The 21,246-nt window shown below is 30.9% G+C and overlaps 2 protein-coding genes across 4 annotated transcripts in view; both read left to right on the forward strand.

Moving 5' to 3' along the window:
- Positions 1-2,495, forward strand: part of LOC111699806 (sericin 1) — an 11,275-nt gene extending 8,780 nt beyond the window's left edge. Inside the window, exon 8 of the mRNA XM_023470541.1 lies at positions 1,102-2,495. Coding sequence (XP_023326309.1) covers positions 1,102-1,185 — 84 coding nt within the window. The 3' untranslated portion in view covers positions 1,186-2,495. The remainder of the gene's footprint in view (positions 1-1,101) is intronic.
- Positions 2,496-15,035: 12,540 nt separating this feature from the next.
- LOC111699805 (uncharacterized) overlaps positions 15,036-21,246 on the forward strand; it is a 19,609-nt gene continuing 13,398 nt past the window's right edge. For 2 of the 3 annotated variants that reach the window (XM_023470538.1, XM_023470539.1), the window contains exons 1-4: positions 15,036-15,081; positions 15,491-15,576; positions 17,412-17,517; positions 19,503-19,552. In XM_023470538.1, coding sequence (XP_023326306.1) covers positions 15,046-15,081; positions 15,491-15,576; positions 17,412-17,517; positions 19,503-19,552 — 278 coding nt within the window. In that variant the 5' untranslated portion in view covers positions 15,036-15,045. Of the gene's footprint in view, positions 15,082-15,490; positions 15,577-17,411; positions 17,518-19,502; positions 19,553-21,246 lie in introns of those variants that run through there. The other variant, XM_023470540.1, reaches the window with a different exon arrangement.

A 21,246-nucleotide genomic window follows, 5' to 3' on the forward strand; every position in this document is an offset into this window, starting at 1 on the left:
CATTCGTATCAAATTAAAATCAACATTCGTATCAAAAATCCAACCAGTCTCACAGTCATAATATCAATCACTAACATTCGTATCAAATTAAAATCAACCTTATTGTATCAGATTCATAATAACCATCCTTAACCCGTACTATCTATAGAAACAAGCTGTCATGGCAAGCTGTCATAGAGAGAGAGAATTAAAGAAATATTATCCGGTATTCGCGCATTCTTAGGAGTTTTATCTATCCCCCCCTCCGCCAAGCTAGGAACCACGCCTATAATTCTAGAGTTATAATCACAAAATCTTAGCATATGGTCTGCATTTTTTGTGCTTTCTATATTACCGGAGAATTTCGTTCAGATTTCGACAGTTTCGGTTTTATTTAATAAAGTTGAAATCTGAACGAAATTCTTAATATCTTTGGTAATATTGACAGCACAGAAAAGGCAGACTACATTTTTGAAATGCCATGAATATGAAAATTTTGGACTCGTCACATTTTGTCATGTTCAGGTTTGCTTCTTAACGCTTTGCCTTGCAGGTAGCATTTTGTCAAATTTTGGCAAAATTATAAGAAGTTGTTTCCAAGGCATGATTTAACCAAGGCAAAATGTGACTAGGCTAAATGTGACTAGGCTTAATATAAGTTGACGACTAAATGAAACAAATAAATTTAAAAATCAAAGACTACTTTTAAGTCGTCTTTTTGCTACTGTGTAGTATGTACCTTGGTATTTTCTATTTGAGATTTCCAAACCTTCTTTTAAACTTAAGCTTTCAAATACTACCAATCCAATTAAAACCAAAGTGAATTAGAAAATAGTTAAGTCGAGTTTGTTAGCTAAAACTTTTCATTCTTGGCAAGCAACAGTCCACGACTCAATTTGGACATGGAAAATAGAAAGATTAAACTTTTATCTTTCATCTTTATCTAAGAAAGAACAACATTTTATTTCTATGGAAACGCAACAATTTTAACTATATCCTGCAATACCTTAAGATTTACACAGGGACTCTTCTATAAATTAAAACTAACATTTTTTTAACTCATGACCGGATTATGAAAAAAATTTAGTAGACTTTTCTTCAACATGAAGTCTAATATTTCAGTACCAGAGACAGCGACCTCAACAAAGACAACGTCCAAGACGGTTTCAGTCACAGCCTCAACTATTTGTGCGGCGAAGACTTTAAGATCTGTTCAAATACAGCCCCAACCTTTAAGATCTGTTCAAATACAGCCTCAGCCTTTAAGATCTGTTCAAATACAGCCTCAGGCTTCAAGATATGTTCAAATACAGCCTCAGGCTTCAAGATCTGTTCAAATACAGCCTCAACCTTTAAGATCTGTTCAAATACAGCCTCAGGCTTCAAGATATGTTCAAATATAGCCTCAACCTTTAAGATCTGTTCAAATACAGCCTCAGCCTTCAATATCTGTTCAAATACAGCCTCAGACTTCAAGATCTGTTTAAATACAGCCTCAACCTTTAAGATCTGTTCAAATAAAGCCTCAGGCTTCAAGATATGTTCAAATATAGCCTTAACCTTAAACATCTGTTCTAATACAGCATCAGCCTTCAAGATCTGTTCAAATACAGCCTCAACCTTCAAGATCTGTTCTAATACAGCCCCAGACTTCAAGATCTGTTCAAATGCAGACTCAGACTTCAAGATCTGTTCAAATACAGCCCCAGACTTCAAGATCTGTTCAAATGCAGACTCAGACTTCAAGATCTGTTCAAATACAGCCTCAGGCTTCAAGATATGTTCAAATACAGCCTCAAACTTCAAGATCTGTTCAAATACAGCCTCAACCTTTAAGATCTGTTCAAATACAGCCTCAGCCTTCAAGATCTGTTCAAATACAGCCTCAGGCTTCAAGATCTGTTCAAATACAGCCCCACCCTTTAAGATCTGTTCAAATACAGCCCTAGCCTTCAAGATCTGTTCAAGTACATCCCCAGCCTTTAAGATCTGTTCAAATACAGCCCCAGCTTATCAAGATCTATTCAAATACAGCCCCAGCCTTCAAGATCTGTTCAAATACAGCCTCAGACCCATTTCTAAACACGGTAGACATATGTTAACCAAACATGCAAAAGGAAAGTTACCATAAGTTTCTAAATTATTATTAAGAATTGGTATAGCTCAAAAAATTTGGAAAATAATGCCTTTTCTTTACAAACTTCAAAACTCGTGAATTTCCAGATTTTCAATACTTGAACAAATTGTTTTTTAAATGGCCAGAAAAAACCTTCAAAATGGTCAGTAATAAAAAATTTACCTATTTCTCTATTTCAAAACGGTTTTTTATGTTTTGGTTTGCCTGGCCTATACATTTTTTTGTTTAGGAATAAAATAGTGAACTGATTTGGTTCAAGACTTGTAGGTTTATTGTTTAACTCAAGCTTTTCAAAGAATTGACAATTATAATTATGTTTTGATAAATAGAATTTTGAAATGTAGATTTTAGGTCGAAAATACAATTTTTTTATACGTGCTCAATAGACACATTATCCTGGTTCACTTTGTTTTCTGCATGTTAGACAGAGAAGATAAGATAAGATAAAGTTTATTGCTAAAATACATGTATCTGTTTACAGAACGAGTTTACAATTACAAATTGATGATTATATTAACAGTACAAGTATAAAGCAATTAGGTGGAAAATAGCTCTTGGCTGTTTTGATTTTTTTCCCACCTAATTTTAATAATGATAACAACACATTTCAATTAAATAGATTTAAGGAGAACTATTAGAGATCAGGGTGCAAATTTATCATATGCAAAATAGTTTATACATTAATTCGAATAACTAGAGTTTAAAGTAATTTTCTGACATGTACACAACAAATATCAAAGCATATTAAAACATTTCTAATTAGTTTTACATGAATAGCAATTCGGTTTATAACACATTGTAATTTGTAATGTAATTTTCAAAAAGAGAATTTAGTAGTCTATTTTAAAATATACTTAGAGAGTTGCTTCTTTTTAAGTCAAGAGGCAGGTTATTCCACATCTTAAGAAGAGAGCTTGATGGTAAATACTGTAATGAGCACATTTTGAGAATGTCAAGTTAATAGTCAAGAGATCTTTCAAAGTTTCCAAGCTTTTTAAAAATGTTTTCAAAAACATGTCGGCAGTCGGCACCTTTATGTTTTGCTGGCACCTCCGCTTAACTTCCTAAGTCACCCCCCCTCAAATCATCATTTCACACTGAAATTGATTCGTCATTAAGTTTTGTACTTTTTAAATCATTTATGTTAAAAAATTCCAAATTTTCTTATTATATAGTTTTGAATTACAAATACAGTTAATAATTACTATATTTTTCCTGTCCCAAGCTAAAAGTTTTGGTTTCTCCAAATTATTTCGATGGATGGAGATTGAGTAAATTTGTATGGATTCTGCAATCGGCAATTTGTAACGATTCAAAAAAAAACTATTTTTGACAATTTTATCTTAAATGTCTGTATTAATGTCCGATTGAACTAACGTACATATGCACTAAAGTCAGCTCATCAGAAACCGGTTTATATTCTGATTGAACATACGGCCAAGTGAACACAAATCAACCGGTACCTTGTTAGATTGGACTAAAATTTTGTTTTCCCGCCAGGAATATTTATGGCAAATTTGTTGATCGGTTTCCTCAAAATTTAGGTCCGTGTCCTCATATTTTGATCCGTTTCTGCTTTTTCAAAACTTTAAAAATCTCAATTTGTTGACCTCAAATATTAGGTTTAAAACTTGAGGAAACTGAACTAAAATATGAGGAAACAGATCAATTTTTAAGTTTTTGAAAAAAAGAGGAAACGGATCTAAAAATAAAATATGAGGAAACTGACCTAAAATTAGAGAAAACCGATCAACAAATTGAGATTTTAAAGTTTTTGTAAAAAGCGGAACCAAATCTTAAATATGAGGAAACGGACCCAAAATTTGAGGAAACTGATCAATTTTAAAGTTTTAAAAAAGAGGAAACGTATCTAAAGTTTCCTCATATTTTAGATTTGTTTCAGCTTTTTTTAAAAACTTAAAAAATCTCATTTTGTTGTTTGGTTTCCTCAAATTTTAGGTCTGTTTCCTAATATTTTAGATCCGTTTCCTCTTTTTCAAAAACTTAAAAATTGATCTGTTTCCTCATATTTTAGATCAGTTTCCTCAAACTTTAGGTCTGTTTTCTCATAATTTAGATTCGTTTCCGCTTTATTCAAAAACTTTAAAAATCTCAATTTTTTACCTTTTAATGTTCCTTCCAAAGAAAAAATATTTTTTATATTCTTTTCTGTAATAAGTCTTTTGATCCTGCATATATTTTTATTTTCAACGTAATAAAGTTATTATGCATGCAGGATCTTTCATGATCTTCCTTGCAATAAGTAAAGACTTTAGTGCTTTTTTAATCTGGTTTTGAAAAATGTACGAATTGCAGAGAATAACTAGAATATGTAAAATTAAAATAATATATTTTTAAAATCACGGGCAATGTAAGGTACTTCTGCATGAATTGCAAAGAATAACTATAAGAATTTGTAAAATTGAAATTTAATTACGATGAACGCCGGGCACTTAGGCTAGTAGTTTATTTTTTTTTCAATGCTTTGTGGATCATTTATTTTGCCGTCTGCGAGGTCTCCGTGACAACTACTGAAAATAAATATATTTTTATGTTTTTAATTTTTAACTGATAAACTTATCAAATAATGAGATTGTTTGCATTCCCAAAATTTATATTAATACTATGATGACAACTTTCCATTTCTTTTTTCATAACTAACTTATTCAAGTAACAATTGAAAACAGGCTTTTAACTAGGATTTTACAAAATAGGGGTGCACATTTGTGATAAGAACGCGCCACAGAAGAATTTTTTTGACACAATTGTGATTTGTTGACACATACATGGTGTCCCATCGTTAATTGCAGGGTCTAAATTACATTTTTCGGGCCTAATAAGAAATATTAAGAAAAAAAATCATCTTGTAAAATGGAATAAAAATTTTCTTGCAGAAAATGTCAGGCTATCCAAGTGTTTATTTTGGCGTTAAAGCTTGGAGATAATCTAATATGATATGGGACGCTCTGTGTAATATGGAAACTGACATTTGTGAATACATATATTCTGCAAAACTTATCCTTTTACCTAAATGAACAAATTTTTAAAATCAACGTTAAATTTTTACAATTTTGGATAAATTGTAAAAACTTTTTTATTAATTAAACAGTATAATTTCAAGATTTTTACTTTCTGAGATGAGAATTAATAAATACCAGGAAGCAGTTGAACTGCACGTACGTTAAATGGAGTGTTCGGTGCGTTCTTCGGTGTATTTGGTTTTAACAATTTTCTCCTGATAGACACAACAGATATAAGTAAGATTAGTAGCGATCAAAAGCGCTTTTTTATCGCATTAAGCCTATACCCCTTTTCATTTTTCGAGAACACTCCCTTTAAGTTAAACAAATTCTGTAGTTAACCTCATTGGCAATAGAGAAGTTGTTTAACTAGACAGATCTATAGTTGAACTATCTCTCTATCGATTTTAAAATCCCAACTTTAAAACCAACTCTGTTCTTTTTGCGAGCTATTAGATTATTAAATTAAGCACAAATTTTATACAAAAAAGAGACATATATATTTTCCTAACAAAAGTTTATCTCTCCTTGTCTGAAAAGGAAAAAAATATTAGTTTACGTATTTTCACCTCATCACCTGAAAAAAGTATTTTTGTGGAGTGTAAAAAGAAGGAAATATTTAGTAAACGCAAAAACTTAATTAGACCAACAAGTTCTTCATGCTGTTTGTTTCAATTGTCTGTTCTTGCAATCCAATATTGTGTTTAACGTCGAAGCGGTTGCAGAGCTGCCATGAGCCCCGTGAAAGACCTCCGGAGCCTCCTAATATGCAGAATTGTCAGTGAAAAATGGATCGCCTTATTTTGATATCGTTTTAAATCTTTCATTTTTATTTTTAATCGTTCGTTTTTAAAAAACGATTTTTTATTCATTTCTGTAAACGATCCAAATTGTTTGTCCATCATTCTATTTTTCTGAACATCACCATCGTTCACGACAATTTGAAATTGTGGATTTACGTATTTTTATTTTTCGAATTACAAAACGTTCATTAATAAGCTAATCAGAACTTTTAAAAGTCTAAAATATTTTTTTGATGACTCAGATATAAGCTTTACAAAAATTACAGAATTAAAAACACCCTGTATTTGTAAGGTGTAGGAGTAGGAAGGGTAATATATGGAAGGTGTAGAAGTAGGAAGAATAGTATATAGAGGGTGTAGGAGTAGGAACGTATAGTAAAGCCCTACTCCATTACAAGTTCTCGAAACGTATCTATCCAGGTTCAACTCGTCCAACATCAAAGTCAACCAGGATACAACCAAAGAGAATAGAATATATATTAGAGTGGAATTTTGACAATCCCTATAGGTATGAATTTTGTCAGTCCCTTTCAGCCTGAAAGGGAGTTCAAAGTGTGCAAATCATGTAAATGTTCACAAATTATGTGCAGTAGAGTACATTAATACAGTGTGTTCCCTAGATTATTCATTTCAATTTCGAATTGTTTAAAGCTGTTGAATAAACTTTATAAGGAATTAGGTGAATAAAAAACCTGGTTATATATTAACGCAGGGTTTCAGTGCTCTAAATGCCACACAAGGACACAAGCCTAGCTATCAACAAGGTATATATATATCAATCCCAATTGATGGGGACAAGCCAACTGCTGCAGCTAGGACAGGCTTGTGGGCCAGAACTGGCTCTCTTTCGGTCATTGCGACATGCTCACCTAACTGTGTTGGCTGCTGCCAAATCTAACCCCCGCCCACCCCTCCAGGGCAAACGCAGGTTGAGTTCTTTCTGAATCTTTTTAAAAACTTAAATATCTTTCATGGCAATTTCCTACAGAACAATTTTTGGACCATATCCTTATATATTGTAAAATAAAGTATATTAATTCGTGTTGAAAAACGATTGAAATCAGGGTCATGTTGCAAACATCATTTACTAGGACGGACCTCCTTTAATAGTTATGATAAAACAAATTATTCTAATTTCAAAACGTTTGTTAAATTGGTTTAAAAATTATAATATATTTAACCTCCATTAGACGGCAATATGAGAGGAGAAAGTTAGCATAAATAAGCATGTGTTATTTAATTTAAATTGCATAAATATATTTTTAATTTAAGATATTTGATTTAAGATAAGTGTTTAATTTGATTTGTTGTTCAAAAGTATAAGCGCAGTTGCCGCGGAAATTCTGTTGCGTAGCGACTATAGGACCATTTTTTAACGATGACCTAAGATGCTATCTCATTTGAACTACTCCCGTTTGAACTATTGTTCATTTGAACTATGATTCATTTCAACTACTGTTCATTTAAACTACTGCACGTGGTACCACGTGAGTAGTTAAAATGAACAATAGTTCAATTGAGTAAATATATTGCTCATTTGAACTATTTTTTATTTCATTTGAACTATTTTCATTTGAACTATTAATATTTTAAATGAAATAAACAAAAAAATAGTTCAAACGAACATTAAAATAGTTCAAATGGACATAAAATAGTTCAAATGAACAAAAAAAATAGTTCAAATGAACACAAAAATAGTTTAAATGAACCAAAAAATAGTTCAAATGAACTTAAAAATAGTTCAAATGAAATAGTTCAAATGAAAAAAAATAGTTCAAATGAGAAAAAGTATTTTAAATGAAAAATGACAAAAAAAAGTTTAAATGGACATAAAAATAGTTCCAAATGGACATAAAAATAGTTCAAATGAACAAAAAAATAGTTCAAATGAACAAAAAAATAGTTCAAATGGACATAAAAATAGTTAAAATGAACATGAAAATAGTTAAAATGAAATAGTTCAAATGAAAAAAAAAATAGTTCAAATGGACATAAAAATAGTTCCAAATGGACATAAAAATAGTTCAAATGAACAAAAAAATAGTTGAAATGAACAAAAAAAATAGTTCAAATGGACAAAAAAATAGTTCAAATGGAGAAATAAATAGTTCAAATGAAAAAAAATTAGTTGAAATGAACAAAAAAAATAGTTCGAATACACAAAAAAATATTTTAAATGGACAATAAAAATAGTTCAAATGGATAAAAAATAGTTGAAATGGACATCAAAATAGTTCAAATGGATAAGAAATAGTTCAAAATGAAGAAAAAAATTGTTAAAATGTAACAAAATAATGGTTCAAATGAACACAAAAAAAAGTTCAAATGAACACAAAAATAGTTCAAATTGACCAGAAAAATTAAGTTCAAATAGACATAAAAATAGTTCAAATGGACAAAAAAAACTACATTTAAAATGTAAGAGTTGACAATAACAAAGGTATGTATAAATTTCCTGTTATAAAATTTGGTAATTTCCTAGAGAACGATTTTTGGACTCCCCCGCCCCCTCTCCTATCAATTTTGTACTTGGATCTTAAATGTAAGAAAAGGATATAACTGACCATGTGGCCTAGTGCCTAGCCCCATAGCCTGTCCTAGCCGAGGCGCTCGGCCCCTAGCCTGTCCTAGCCGAAGCGTTCGGCCCCATAGCCCATCCTAGCCGCAGCACTCGGCCCAGAAAGTGTCTTAACCTAACCTAACCCTAAATATATAGTAATCTTTTATGTAGGACATGGATATAATTGACCATGTGGCCGCAGCGCTCGGCCCCTAGCAACAGCGCTCAGCCCAGAAAGTTTCTTGTACCTAACCTAACCCTAAATAAATAAATAAATACTAAGCAGCGCTCGACTATGACATTGTCTTAACCTAACCTAACCTAATATAATAAAAAAAATAAACAATATTTTGCTGAAAAAATGAAAAATAAGTGGTCATGAACAAAATTGATGGGAGGGGGGGGGGCCGGAGGGACCGAGGGTCCAAAAATCGCTCTCTAGGATAGACCCACACTAGTTGCGCCACTGGCAGTGATTGAGTTATGTGATGGTAAAGTTAAAAAGTTAAAGTTAGTTTTTCAAGCAAATAAATTATCTGTAATTGTTACTATAGGTTAGTAAAACCCCCTATTTTTGAGTGTTGATGTATTTTTATAGTGTCATTGACGATAAACAAAAAATATTCCAGGGGAAACAAAAAACAGCCAGTGGGGGCCAGAAATCTTGCCCCCCCCTCGCTAAAATCTTTTATCTTAAGTATTGGTCACTGAAATTGTAACATCGGACACGAATATCACATAACACTATTTCCACAGGTTGCCAATGGGCACGCATTAGTGGATTGTAATCAGACGTGGATCAGCTAAAGTGATTAGGGGAGGGGGCCTCGGGGGCCCGCAGGCCCGTGGGAGGTGACAAATAAAGGGGCCGGGTAAAATCACGTCGGGAGTAGGGTAAATCACATTTGATTTGAACTATTTATATGTTTTTAAACAATTTTATTTGAAATTTTTGTTTGTTTATTTTTCATTTGAAATATTTTTTTTTCATTTAAAACTACATTTTAGTTCATTTCAATTTTTTTTTCATTTGAACTATTTCATTTGAACTATTTTTATGTTCATTTGAACTATTTTTTTTTCATTTGAACTATTTCATTTGAACTATTTTGTTCATTTGAACTATTTTTTTCATTTGAACTATTTTAAAATTCATTTGAACTATTTTTTTTTCATTTGAACTATTTCATTTGAACTATTTTTATGTGCATTTGAACTATTTTTATGTTCATTTGAACTATTTTTTTGTTAATGTAAACCATTTTTATGTTTATTTTCGAAACATTTCTGTGTAATGCGGTTATTTAATTAATTGTCATGAAATAACTTTATGGGAATTAGAAAAAAATTTTAGAACTGAATTGGGGTAGAAAAATAGTTCAAATGAGCAAGAAATGTGTTGATTTAAACTACAGGATATGACGTGATGTCAGTAGTTCAAATGAACAATAGTTCAAACGAACAATAGTTCAAACGTATAGTTCAAACGGCAGTAGTTAAATGAGAATCCACCTGACCTAAAAGTAACACCTGGTTTCAAAACTGGTTTTCATAATGATACCCTGTCTAAAGTATTGGGCTCTGAAGTCTCATCCTTTGTGGGTAGCACTGTATTGAGTACACTGTTTAGTGTTTGCATCTTATCAGCTAAATGTACAGAACAACCCTAAATGTTCTCAACCCTGCTGGATGAACTGTGAACAGGACAGTTGCTTAGATATTGTCATCATTGCTTAATTTGTATCCGGTCGTGTAAAATTGCTAGTAACTACATTGATAAAATACATGGGATTCTGTCCAACATCTTTTATATTTTAATTTTATAATTTAATCAAAATTCAACCATTGTAGAAACAAATCGACTATATCTTCCTCTTTGTAACTATATGTATTTTGTAAATTGCGAAATTTACACTATCTGTTTTCCTACAATTGTAAACAGGTTTCACAATTTGCAAAATCAGTAAAAAAAACACTTAAAAGACTACATTCAAGTAAGAAGATTTAATTCAACCTAGAAATCGTCATATTTTGAGAGTTTAAGGTCGTCTTTACAGTCCCTGTTTATTATAGTCTATATAATAAAACAAGACATTCGTATATATACATGTTGCGTATAGCCGGCCAAACGGCTGGACCGATTGGGCTGAAATTTTTGAGGACACTCATGGGTGGCCTTGGGTGTCATAGGCAAAAAAAATCGAAATTTTTTCTTCAAAATTTTTTTTCTTTTTTTCCACGGGCAACGCCGGGCCCTTCAGCTAGTACACCATAAATAGCTATCAGTGAAAGCGCAACAATCTTGTTATACGCGGTGTTTATTCACAAACACAGAGTTGAATGCTGGTCATAATCTTCAGTATAATTATAGCATAACAATTGCAATTTATTATTAAGGTGAGGATATGGGGAATTTATTTATTTGACATAGTTTTCTTAAAGGGGGGGAGAGCTTTTTTAAAAAATGTCAATATAAACGGACAATTGTTTCATGTAGAGCTATGTTAGGCCTTCTCAGACCAGGTTTTATCTAAATCGTATCTTTTTCTTTTTGTCTTCTATTCCCATGCATAATTAGCTTTACATGATATAGATTCTCAAAACCATGTCATATAACATAAAAATAAAGCAAAAATACATAAAAAATGGCACAAAATGAAAACACAATATTCTTTAATAATGTTTAATTGGTACAAAACACTTAATACTTTTTTGTCTTTTTCTATTATTGTGAAAGGATGAAACAGCTTGAAGATACAATACTTAACAAATCTTCAAATATTTATTTATTGATATTTCTTCAAATATCTATATATATATATATATTGTATCTTATATATATAGTATTTTCAACTTTTTTCAGTTTATATATACATTTTGAATGTTTAAATATATATATATGTATATAAGATAGAATGATTGCAAAAAAAGTTATTCGTCTATTGATGGGGTTACCTATAGAATTTAATTGGGTTACCTAGAATAGGTCACACAGCGGAAGCTTTTTGGGCTTTGAACATACCCCCTGATTGAATATCGGTCATTGTGCTTCTTTCTCGGGGTCACCACTTTAGAAGTAAGTTAGTTAATACAGACCTAACATTTATTAGCAATTTATTTTATAGGTAATAAATTCCAAGCAGGAGAACATGTTGTTTCAATACAGGTTGGAGAACTACTGGATTTCCGCCAGCATATATCTTTTCCTGTATTTTCTCCTTTTCCTTCCAGGATTCCTAGTTTGAATTTAAGGAAAAATTAGATATAGATAATATGATATTATATATATATATATTCCCACATATATTAGTTGATAAGCAACAATCTTCTTATATCATTTTATTCATATTCCCACATATATATATATATATAAATAAATATTCCAAAAACCTCTATTTTTGGAGGTTTTCAAATATTTTCTCCTTAATACTTAATTTTAATTTTGTATGTTTTGTTATATAAGTATAAATAAAATATAAATATATAAATTTTGGCCGGCTATACGCAACAAATTTATATACTTTTGTCTTCTTTTATTATATAGACTAGCTGAAGGGCCTGGCGTTGCCCGTGGAAAAAATATTTTAATTTTTTTTTTTTTTTAAATGTCAGCCCAATCGGTCCAGCCGTTTGACCGGCTATAGGCAACATATATATATATATACGAATGTCCTGTTTTATTATATAGATAAAGCAATAATCAGAGCAGCTTCCCAGTTTTTATACTTATTAATACAAATATATATATTTATTCCAACTGATGATTGGGTTAGACCCATGAAACATTTTGTCTTGGAAGAAATATATATTTAAACATCTAAAATGTATAAATAAACTGAAAAAAGTTGAAAATACTAGGTTCCTCTCCAGTAGGCAGTATATAGGCAGGTAGTGTGAGTTTACTCAGCAGAAACTTTTGTTCAAATATCACATCAAACCAAACAGACAGCTTAGTTATTGTGATCGAACGTTAATTTCTAGTGACTGTACGTTGAAACCTGCCTAAACCCCGATTCCCTTCGAACCCTGATCTCTGTCCTTATTGCAAAGACGACGGATTAAATCCATTACCTTTTAGAAAAAATCTTTATAAGATCAAAACTGTGGAATATATCGTTTTTTAGCTTTAATTCTCAAAATGTTCTCCATATTGACTGTAAGAAATCTGCAATTAAGATATACATGTACAGAGACACCACATTTGAAAATAATCAGTTGGCAGACAGAAGAAGAGGGAAAACTCCATCACTTTTTTATCTGACATGGGGTTAAAGGGCATGCGGGGTGCCGTCGTGTATCGGTCTCCGGAAGGGTTTGCATCTTTTTATTCAAATTAAAAATTTCCCAACGAATTCTAAATCCACAGTAAACTTATTGATTGATAGAAAAAATGAGGACGACAATCATTCCATTCTTTTTTATTACCACTGTAATCATCGACATGATAAATTGATAGCAAAGATCATTAGCAACATCCGGCTGCATACTTTCTATAGAGGGACTTATTAGTTTTTCGAAGTTTCAAGTTTTAAGTAAACAATAAATATCAATGGTATGCCGGAAAATGAAAAAATCTTATATTGGATTTGAGTGAACCTAAATTTATAGAGTGGTTTGTCCGATTAATAGATTAATATCAGTACCCTTCAAACCTTGGTCTGGTATTAATTGGATATCCAAGTTTATAATTTTGAAAAATTTTATTTTCAATTTTGGTTTCTCTACAAATGTGACTGACTGAAAGAAAACAATGTAAAAATGATCCGAATTAAACACTTTTTTGCTAGAAAAACAACGTTATCTATCCCACATTATTGATCAGATAAAGGTTTCATGGTGACCAACTTATCGTTGTTAGTTAATTTTCTTGCATTCAGAGTTCCTTGTCGGCCAAAACTGGCTTAATCATTTAGAAAACCATAAAAATACACGGTTGAAAGCAGAAACTGCAAAAATCAAGCTTTAGATTGTCATATTTTTAGTTTTAAACTTTTAGTGTCTTGTTCAAGCTGAATTTGTAAGTCGTGTTATCAAGTCTAATCCTTGTAGGTGTAACCCTGAGGATTAATTCAATATTCATGCACAAGTTTATAGTAACAGCGATTATCTACAATCTTCATTTTATTTATAGCAAGCTGATTGCATATTTATATTGAATTTGAACTTTGCTTAAAGATATCAAAAAAAGATGACATTTTCCAACATGCAGAAGAAATAACTTTCTAATTCCTGTCCCCAGAATTTAACTTTAGGGGGGGGGGGGGTTCAGATTTTTAGATTTTTTTTTATCTGATGATCAATCCTTCGTAAATTGAGAGTGGCACATCCGCTTTACCGTTGTGCACTCTTAAAAGCTTTGTCGGATTCAGAATAAATTTTAAAAAGCGATTATTTTCATATTGAAGTACAGGTTCTACACCAAACTGGGTTTAAGGTTTCTTTGGTACCGCTGTGAATCCGGAGATGCCCTGTTTTAAATGAGTAAATAGTCACTTAAAGTGAAATTTTGGAACTATTCATACAAAATTTTGAAAACAAATTAAATGAGAAAATGATTCAAATGTTTACAAAGCTTAAAGGCGCTGTCGGCGTAATTTCAAATGAAAAAAAAGTTCGTTCATCCTTAAATGACATACCACGATAAATGAATTACGTCTACAGTCCCTTTAACAAAGATACCAAGGTATCAAAGTATTATCTTTATTAGAAAAATGAACAGCAAAGCATTTGTCTCAAAGCCAATATAAAAGAAGAAAATTATCTATACATAATTATCTATTACTTAAATATTAAGTAAAATGAACTTGGTGCAATCGTGGGCATTTTAACAATAGATTGGATATAATTGGATTTTTGATAGTTTCTTTAATTGTTAATTTTTTATTCAATTTCATAAATGTTTATCACAAATGTTAATGAGGATTTTGAATAGCATCCTTAAGATCTACATTTAAGCATATTCTTTATAAAACTGAAATATTATCTATAGACTCTTTGAAAATTTAAAATCCTGATACCCAGGACTACAAAAATCATGGAAAGCAAAACCTGTTGTTGATGAAAAACAACATTGTAAAGTCTGCGACGTCTCAATTGTTGGAAAAGTACTTATTTTATGTACTAGCTTGGAAACCTGGCTTAGGCTTGAGACAAATATTTCCTTAATAATGTTAACCTTCTCAATTTAGAATTGTTTAACCATGTTCCATTCCAAGGCGCCCAGCTCAAAACTTGAGATAAATCTGTCAGGGACCAAGGTTCGTTAATGTTATGTTAGAACATCCAACCAAACATGCAAGCAGGCAGACAAACAAACAGAGAATAATACTTTATAAATTTATTAGCTTGAGAACCCCGCTTTGCATGAAAACTAACATTTAGCTATAAAAGTCAACCCATTCAACTTAGAACTTCAACCCAGCTGATACAATACCATGGTTCAACATACAAAATTTGAGGCAAATCGGTCTTGGGTTCATGAGTTTGACAATTAGACAGAAAAACAAACATACAAACTTAAAAAAAATGTAACTTTCAGAGTAGAAAATGAGCTCTTCTGCCTCAGTACCCCTTCATGTTGAGGTAGATCTTATTATTTGAAAACCCAACTTTTTTTTATAAAGATAATCAATTTGGATATTATAGATTTGTTTAATATGAATATTATTAAATATTTTTGCAATCAAACATAATCCATTGGATTGATGAAATCAAATAAAATCAAGTTGGTTTTTGTTATCAAACATAAATCAATTGAATTTTTGGTTTCAACAATAAACCAATTGGAAATTTGTAATCAAACATAATTAAATTGGATTTTTCTAATCAAACATAACTTAGTCGGATTTTTGTAATTAATTAAAAAATCCAACTAAGTTCATTGGATTTTTTTAATAAAATAAATACGAAAATTTTTAGCAAAAAGATCAAAGAAAATCAATTTTTGGTTGTCTTCAAGTTTTGTTTACAATCCTTAGTAGGATATTTTTAGGTGGAGCCTGCTGACGTAAAAGTTCTAGGTTTTAACCTAGCTCCTCTTCTAGGTCGTGTCTTTCAACTTATCCCAACCTCTATGAGGTAAGGTATAAAGTTGCAGATATGACTGCTGGAAACATAAATTTTAGAAAATGCTAAATGAAACCAACTAGATTGTTAAGTACAATAGATGGCAACGTAGTATTTGTACACTCTCTGTATAGCCGTATTCTTACATCACAAGTGTCAACTCAGTATTGTGTCCGACAAAATTATTAATAATAGTGATAATTTTAGAATAAAGAGCTTATCTTACAGTGAAAAAAGTTCAATTTTATGTGTTATTTATTTTCTATATTTACACTTTTTTATTTAATCTTGAAAAACATGTCAAATAATGTGAGAAAATTTCGTTTTCTTTGTTATATTTAACACTTGTGACGTCGTGTATAATTGATCCATTTCTCTGTTGCCACCTATTGTACTTGATAATCTATTTGAATGAAACCAGTCAACCAGGAAGTTATTTTGTAATTGTCATGAAAATGGAACAGGAACAAAAAATGATGATTTTATCTAGCAATTAGATTTCGAGCAATCGTATCTGAATTAGACAAAGAAAACTCAACAAGGGGGGGAAAATGAATTTAAAGAAAAGAAGGGAGTATATATAGTTTATTATATTGGAAAAGGCGGGATTGAGGATAAAAGATGAACCCATAATTTTTAAATAATTAGAATTTGTAATAGAATTTTATTCATAAAAACGGGTTTAATTACATGGAGGGAGAATATAATACAGATTTTATAATTTTTACAAATTACAGTTTAACATTTGTTTCTAAACCATTATCTTTTCAATGATTTTGAATCAGAGTTTTTTTTTAATGTAGGCAAAAATGTAAAGATAATGATAAAAAGATAATAAAATGTAGCATCTATATTGCATTGAACAAAATAATATCGTGCAAATATTTACAATTGAATCATTATTATTATCTTAAAAGTCTAATATGTTATTCATAAAAAGGTTTATTTAATACAAATACAGGTTGAATCATAATCAAATGAGAAATATATTTTTTCCCCGAAATGTCCGTGCAGAGATCTTTCAACTTTATAAACTTTTCGTTAACGGTGAAATCCGTTAAAGGAATTAAGTTTTTTCCACAGACTCAAATTTTTAAACCTCAATATCTTTTCAACCTAATAGCGTAATCCTTTGATATTTCAAACTTAGACTTGAAATATCTATGGTCTACGACATTTGGTTGAGAAGATATACAAATTAGAAAATAAAATTTTGTTGCAAAGACTCATTTCCTTTAATGCCTAACCCAACCTCAATCAAAATACTAAAAAACTTTCATTATGTTTCATATCATCTGATTAAAGTATTTTGGTCTGAAATAATAAGAAATATATTTTAGTAAGATTTGGTTCAGCATAAACATTAACGGATATATATCGAAAGATAGAATTTAATAAATTGAGAAGGCCTCAACTACCTACAGCTAGGGATGGATCGTTTTCATTTTTTTAAACGATCGTTTCGTTATGAAAATGATGAAGTAAAAACTAAAATCGAAACGATCGGTTTTAAAAACGATTGTTTAAAAAAAATGTTTAAAAAACGATCGTTTTCCAAAACAATATTTTTAAATAAATTTTTTGTTTTGTTAACGATCGTTAACGACGACCCTTCGTTAACGATCGTTAACGAAGACCTTCAAGGTGAGAGTAAACCAACCTGAAGGTAGTTCAGTGACCTAATCCAAATTCAATTAATTCTGTCCCAACTTCCAGGCCTTCAGAAATTCTGTCAAAAACCAGAATTTTTTCTTTGAGCATTTTTGGGACCCTGACAAATTATTGATTTAGTATACTTCATTTATGATTCAATCCCCAATTGAAAATTCATGCTTCCCTTTATTAAGAGAAAACATGATGGCTAAGAAGAGTGCCCCGAAGGAGAAGTCAATCCCTAGGGATTATTATGATCTGTTCAAGGAGAATCCATATACCACAGAGGAGGTCGTTAAGGTATGTTTATGATCCCTAGGGATTATTATGAACTTTTCAAAGAGAATCCATATACAACAGAGGAGGTCGTTGAAATAGGTTTATGATCCCTAGGGATTATCATGTTCTATTCTAGGAGAATCCATGTACCACAGAGGAGGTCATTAAAGTAGGTTTATGATCCCTAGGGATTATTATGTCATAATTATTATCTGTTCAAGGAGAATCCATATACTACGGGAAGAGGTCATTAAGATAGGTTTATTATCCCTAGGGATTTTTATGATCTGTTGAAAGATAATCCATATACAAAAGAGGAGGTTGTTAATGTAGTTTTATGATCCCAAGGGATTATTATGATTTGTTCATGAAGAATCCGTATTGTGAACCCAACCAAGGGTTCTCCAACGCGTACATAGTATCGTACAGTTCATTGCTCCCAGTCGGAGAAATAAAGCATAACAATGCAATCCAAGAATAAAGCCAAACAATCCACACCCAGCCCAAGGGGATAATGAACCTTGAGTATGTTTGCAATCTTAGTATATAACAGTCAAGGCGGACAAGGGTATTTAATCCCATTCTTATCTGGGAGATATAAAGTCGGTACCGTTTAAAGGGTGGAACTAGGGGAAGATTGATGACAGAGAAAGGAGGGAAATTATCTAGCTGGGGAAAAAGCAGTATTTTTGGCCATCCTATTCCCCAATCCCCTAAGGCCAAGTCAGTTCTCACAAAGTATCTGATCAGAAGAGTCGAATGGAGATATATTGCCTCAGGCAAATATCATGTGTACTTAGATCAACTTTAGCTGGATTGTTAGGCTTTATTTCTCCAACTGGGAGAAATAAACTGTACGATACTATATATATACACGTTGGAGAACCCTTGGTTGGGTTCACATCCACTCCTGATTCTATCATCATTTACTATGGTCATTGATGATAGAATATTCCTCATGGCCGTTTTCATTCTTCAGGGTGGAATGGTATCCCCCCTGTATCTCTGATCCTTGAAGATCATTTTCTATTCTTATTTAAAGGGACTGTTCATTAAATAGTGTCTTTAGAGAGGGAATATCCCTTTCCACTCAAATTCTGAACGAAAAATCGGCGTTTTCTCCGGCTACAGTTGTCTTCGAAAAGTAAAACTTTTACCAATCAACAGCAAATAGGTTGTTAAGTTTACCCTGAAATTACCCAAATAAGTGAACGGTCACTTTAACTCTTGTTTTCCCGTTGGGGCTTTAACTTTTGGAACTATCTTCCCCCTGGAGAAAATACACTTTTCATTGTTTCTTGAATCTCCAGATCATGATTTATCTCTGATCCTTGAGGATCATTTTCTCTCTTTGTTTTAAACCAAAAAAAAAATATACTTTGTTTTTGACAAATATGTTAATAACTCATTGCAGACGTGGTTCACAAATATACAGAGATGTTTGTTCGTCCATCAAGAATGCCACAAAGTATAATGTTATAATCCCTATATCTTTGCAACCTAATGCTATACATATTTTATATTTCAAAATATGCATTATTTCAGATCAAATAGCCGAAGTTTGAAATATCATTGGAATACATATCATTATAGCTTTTGCCTCTTTTAGTATTTTTTTTTATCACAGACTGGCTTTCTGAATGTTCTATACCATATACATCTTATAAATTCATGAAAAATATTTGCATTTTAAAATATAATATCCTCAAATTTCTTTTTTTTATGTCATGCAATAAGTATCAAGGTTTGCTGAAAAAATTAGAGCCACAGGCACAGTCCTCTTTAAAAAAGTCAAAACTTTCAGAAACAATGAAGGAAATTATCAGAATTATCAGAATTATCAGAATTAAGGAAATTATCAGAATTAAAAACCAAAATCTCATATATATTCAACATATTATTGATTAGAAAAGGATTAAAGGATACCAAAAGTGAATCACACATGTCTCTCTTTAAATGGAAGATGTATTAAAATTACAATGAAAAATTCAAATTTACTAGTTTAGGACAGAGTCTGGGCAGTACAACATGTAAGCGAGCCCATGTTCTATACCAAGTAAGGATTGGTTAAAACGACCGAATATCAAAAACCAAAAATGGATTATGACAGAATTAAATTTGCTCGACATTGCTCAAACAACTATGTATAAGATAGGAATTAACTACTGGGTTACTAAAACAAGATTAGATTTTAATCACGACATAAAACTCTTTTGTAAGGTAGAGATAAACGAACAAAATGGATCGTTCATAGAAATAAAAAAACTATTGTTTTTTATTTTATATTATTATTTCTTAAAAGTTCAAAAATGTCGATATGTGATTAGGGCAAAAAGTCCAAAAATATTAGTGCTAGTGCAAAAAATGAACCCAGTCTGTTAGGGATAACTTATAAAATTGAGTTTGATAAACAAAAATATTTTGAAGAACATTGATTAATGTCGAAAAAATTTCGAAAATGTTCTTTCAAAATTTAAAAATAAACCGGTGATTTAATCTATTAAATATAAAAAAAAAATTGTTTTTATTGTTAAAAATACTGTATGAAAAAGTTAAAACCTTTAACTGATCAATGGTGTCAGACTTAACCTTATTAATCTACCAAAAAAACAATTTCTGTTGAGAACACTTTATTTGCGAGCTGTATTATATTTAAGAATAACAATTCAAATTTGGAGTTTTAAAAACCGCTTGAACGAAGAATATTTGGTATTTTCGAGGTATATATTTAACACTGTTTGCTACAGGTTAAACTCCCATGTTCACACTTTTAGAGAAATAAACACAACAGAGCTAGATTTTCTCGACTCGCTGATCAGTGAAAGGTTTTGATACCGTTTTTAAATCGGGCATTGTCAAGTCCCCTAAAGCTCTCATTTCGGCATTAAGAATATGTTAATTTAGATGGAGTGTTAGATCAAAACTAAACGGTTATTCAACTTTTTTGTTTTAAGATTTGAAAATAGACTCGATTCATATAACATATAACGTATGCCATATAATTCTTCAATCAGATTTATGTAAATCTACTTTTAACTCTTGCCAAAATTATGAAAATTAGGGGAAATTAGAAAACATGGAACCAAAAAGGACGAACTTTTTTTCTTTAAAGAAAAAAAAACCAATTTTTAAGTATTCTCTTCTGTCAAAATATTGATTAGTGATCAAATCAAACTTGAACAAATGTTGATTGTTTATTTCACTTTCAAAATCTTAAATATGGATTGCCCATGTTAAGCAGGAATAGAGCCAAATAAACCAAGAAAATATTTCTAATTAAATCACAGTAAACATTGTAAACCCTACCTTATTTTTACAAATATCACCCCAATGTATTCGTTTCATTATAAAGTTGACAATATATCAGTATCCAAAATCCATTCCAGATCTAAATAAGAATATATAGAAAATAAAACAAAAGTAAAACTTTTAAATTAATTAACAAAAAGTCGTTACAAATCAAAATCAAATTTATTCAAATAATTAAGAATTAAACTCTAAAATCACGAATTGATAGTACTTTTTTAAAATTAATTTATTTAGAAAAATTTCTTAGTTTCTAAGTCCTGCACCTGGTAGTAATGCAAAAAATCTTAAGGGATCATCTAAACAAATAACTAAATATTATCAATAATTATTTTAACGTCGATTTATTAAACACTTATTATTTATGCAACTTTTTAAGACCTATATCAAGTCCTTTAGTTTACAGGCTTTATTATCAAGTCCTCGAATTTATGTTAACAAAGT

Source organism: Eurytemora carolleeae, unplaced genomic scaffold (assembly GCF_000591075.1).
Source record: "Eurytemora carolleeae unplaced genomic scaffold, Eaff_2.0 scaffold61, whole genome shotgun sequence".
In the NCBI taxonomy this organism is placed as follows: Eukaryota; Metazoa; Arthropoda; class Copepoda; order Calanoida; family Temoridae; genus Eurytemora; species Eurytemora carolleeae.